The sequence below is a fragment of the Nestor notabilis genome, unplaced genomic scaffold (assembly GCF_000696875.1).
Source record: "Nestor notabilis isolate BGI_N333 unplaced genomic scaffold, ASM69687v1 scaffold27070, whole genome shotgun sequence".
Classification (NCBI taxonomy): Eukaryota; Metazoa; Chordata; class Aves; order Psittaciformes; family Psittacidae; genus Nestor; species Nestor notabilis.
The window spans coordinates 1-3877 of record NW_009911079.1 but is presented as its reverse complement, the minus strand read 5'-3'; the positions used below and the strand labels follow the sequence as shown (position 1 = coordinate 3877).

At 43.4% G+C, this 3877-nt stretch overlaps 1 protein-coding gene across 1 annotated transcript; it reads right to left on the bottom strand.

Annotated features, from left to right (window-relative positions):
- Positions 1–425: 425 nt before the first annotated feature.
- Positions 426–3872, bottom strand: PDHB (pyruvate dehydrogenase (lipoamide) beta; the record flags this gene model as incomplete). Its single annotated transcript, XM_010013018.1, has 8 exons — positions 426–821; positions 1205–1346; positions 1770–1861; positions 2469–2579; positions 3224–3509; positions 3602–3637; positions 3719–3781; positions 3849–3872. Coding segments are annotated over 8 exons (900 nt in total), but the record flags the coding sequence as incomplete, so codon positions are not given.
- Between the last annotated feature and the right edge of the window lie 5 nt (positions 3873–3877).

Genomic DNA, 3877 nt, shown 5'->3' with positions numbered 1-3877 from the left:
AGTTTTAAACAAAACAGAAGCGCAAAGCATTTTTATCACTGTATGTAGCTGTAAGATAAGAAAAACTGTGTAGTGTTCCCTGTCACATACTGAAGAGGATCTTTATTAAATAAAGCTCTTGTGCAGAAGCTTTCCTGCATGAGCAGAGTGCTCAGAGTGCAGGGTTTAGCCCCTGTGTGCAGACAGCAGCACTTAACTGCTGAACTGCCAAGTGAGGATTCACTCACTCCTGTTTGATCCTTCACCTCTTAATAAGCCTGTGACCTGGGCTCCTAGGGAGCCACAGCATTCCAGGGCTTGCCTTGGGGCCTCCCCTTGCTCACTGCAGTTCTTCCCTCCACCACCACTGCAGCCAGTTAACGCAGCTGGTCTGGTAATTAATTACAAGCCAAGCAGAAACAGAGGATTTTTTCCTCGCTCTCAAGTTTACAACAGGATTTCTCCACATACAGCAGCACCAACCCACCTGTACTGTTGAAGAAACAAGCATGACCACATTGTTGCTTATATGACATGTGGCTTAGAGGGTGACCCTGTATAAACATCCTGGGAGGTCACCAATACATTCCCCACTATACAAAAGTTCATATAACTATACAACAGAAGTTATACATACAACTTGCCCAACAACATAAACACTTCGTAAAGCAGGACTTTAAAGCATGTATTTACAACTTAGATGTTCAGTACTTTCTTCACTGCAAATATTATGTCCTTCACTTGAGGCACGCTGTAATCTTCTAGGATTTTTGCATAGGGCATAGGAACATCTGTACCAGTAACACGCACAGCTGGAGCATCCAGGTAGTTAAAGGCAGGTCCTGAAACAAGAGAGATGTCAGGTTGCTATACACTTTGGTTTTCTCTCAATTCAATTTATAAACCTTAATCTGTTCAAACAATCCTGTTCCTGTAGCTCTAATATTCCAGAGAAAGCTGTTCCTGCTTGTTTATCTTCATGCACTATGGTTCAGGCAAAACAATTCTATCCTGCTTCTCTCACAGTAAAGTTCCTGGAATAAGGATTACTTGCAATGAAGATGAGCTGGATCTACCTTGTGACAAAATACAGAGCAAGACATCTAGGTTCAAGGTCCTCAGATCTAGAACCCTGACTTTGTATTCATCTGGCTTTATCAGGAAGTCATCAGGATTTAGACTAGAGATTGAGATCAACACATGTAACTAAAAAACTTCCACGTACCTTCCATGATCCTGGCACAGATTTCAGCTCCTACTCCAAATTGCGGCCAGCCTCCTTCTACAGTTATTAGATGGTTTGTCTTCACAATGCTGGCTTCCACTGCTTCAATATCCATTGGTCGGATGGTACGCATGTTTATAACCTGGGGAGAAAAAGAAAGACCCTGAGTTTTGCTACGATCTCAGCCTGTCAGTTACTACTTAATAAAAGGGTTACGGTGCCCTTTAGCACTTCCACCTATTCTCACTTTGAAGACAAGACTTAACACTAATAACATTTCTAACTTTTTATTCTGGCAGAGGCTGCGAGGAACAGAATCTGGTGGCTTGTGGAAAATCCTTGATAGGTGAGTCTTGCTATGTCAAGATCCAGCCATACTAACATTCACTGTCATTGTTCTGCTTCTCATACAGCTGGCTCACTCTCAAAATCATCAGTAGTTCTGCCTTAATTGTGTGATGAAAAGGTCAGATGCAGAACCATGAAATGCCTGTGTTGCTAAGGCATTTAAAAGATTTTTTTCCCCACTTCAGGAAAAGAGAAAAGCAACAGAAATCTCACCCACCTCACACTCTACACCTTCTTTGGCAAGTACAGAAGCTGCTTCCAAACAGTGTCCAACAAGCCTTGAGTGTGACACTAATGTAATATGAGTTCCTGGAACACAAACAAGGGTTAAAAAATAAGCCTCTAAGATTTAGAAGCTTTTTTCCTAGACCTCAAGCTCCTTACAAGGTAATGTTAGGATTTCCTTGGAAATTTAAGTTCCTTAGGTTTATTTGAAACGCTCAGTATTCTGTGCCCACACACAGCATGAAGAGTGGCAGCAGCAGGACTCTGCTAAGACACAAACTACCCTTTAATTCAGAGAACTGAAGAGATACTTAATATGTTTTACAGATTCTCTTTTGTAAACATTCATATAATTCAGTGGTAAATGCTAAACAAAGGGGCTGAAATGCTACAGTGGTATCTTCGCGTTTTTGACAAAAATTACATACAAAGGTGAAGAAAAGAAGTTTTTCAGCCATCATGGAACAATTCCTGTGGAAGGTTATAGTTTTAGGTAAGAGAGAGAATAAGGTGATCTTTCTTTATATGGGCAACTGGCAATAAAGCACTCTACTGGATAAAATAACATTTCAACATTTAACATTTGAAATACTTCTCTGTGCCTTATGACAACCGTATTCTGCACAGCTATGAGGTTAAAAAACGTCTCCAGGCAGTTCAGTTAACAAGGAAATAAATATGCTCAGCTTACCTTCCCTTTCTATTTTAGCTTTTCCAATTGGAATAACAAAGTCCTTTGACTGTGCCTGCTCAGACAGTTCAAAAGGAACACCATACAGCAACTCACTTTCCAGCATCACAACTAGAAGAAAACATACTTGGATTAATGCGTATGCCTGCAGGCACGGGGCTGTCCTGACACTAACAGTACTGCAGCAGACTCACCCATTGTACTAAACCCATCGGGCAACAAGGACTTGAGTATGTTTGCAGAAGCAATTAAAATAGATCACAGTCTTTACTTCATAGAATCCCAGACTGGTTTGTGTTGGAGGGGACCCTAAAGCTCCTCCAGCTCCAACCCCTGCCACAGGCAGGGACACCTTCCACTACAGCAGGTTGCTCCAAGCCCCTGTGTCCAACTTGGCCTTGAACACTGCCTGGGATGGGGCAGCCACAGCTTCTCTGGGCACCCATCCTTACCCTTTTTAACCCCTTAACAATAGGTTCATAGATGTTTCTAGCCTTCCTGATTAGTACCAAACCAGCACTAAAAATATGTAGCTGTGGCAATAGCACAAAATCAATCTACTGCTAATAAGGGAAGTGACTGTTAGGAAAACAGTAAATACTTCTGTGCCTAAGTACCCTGAACCTGCAGTAAAGCAACCTTGAGCGTTTTAGGGTTTAATAATCTTGTTTTGTTTTAAATGGGGCAGGAGGGGAAAACAGACATTTTCTTTCAGGATCAGGTACTAGGTATTGCTACGATCTGCCTCTGTTCACCTGGATTATCATCCCGGATGGCTGCTTTCAGCAGACCTTTGGCATCTTCTGAGCTCCAAGGACTAACAACTTTCAGTCCCGGGCAGTGCCCATACCAAGCAGCGAAGCACTGGGAGTGCTGGGCGGCCACTCCAGCTGATGCCCCGTTGGGACCCCGGAAGACGATGGGAACACCGATCAATCCTGCAGACATGTAGCAAGTCTTGGCAGCCGAGTTTATGACCTGATCAATTGCTTGCATAGAGAAGTTGAACGTCATGAACTCACACACCGGTCTTAACCCCGCCTATTAAATATATTTATGTATATTAGGATATTTTAATGTAGAACTAAGTTTCATTTTTTAAATTGGAAATAGAGGAATGCACGTTTACAGACCATAGCAGCGCCAACAGCAATTCCTGCGAAGCCCATCTGAAAGAGAAGGAAACCAAAGGGTAAGTGCTGGGGGCGCAGCGAAAGGCAGTGTCAGGGCAACAGACAGGACAGCCTCACCTCGGAGATTGGAGTGTCGATGACTCTCTTGTCCCCGTACTTCTTCCAGAGGCCCCTTGAGATCTGGAAGGAGAAAGCACTCAGCGCCCGCATGAGGCCCTTTCCCGGCCCGGTAACGGCACCAACGTACCTTGTAGGCGCCATCGTACTGGGCCACCT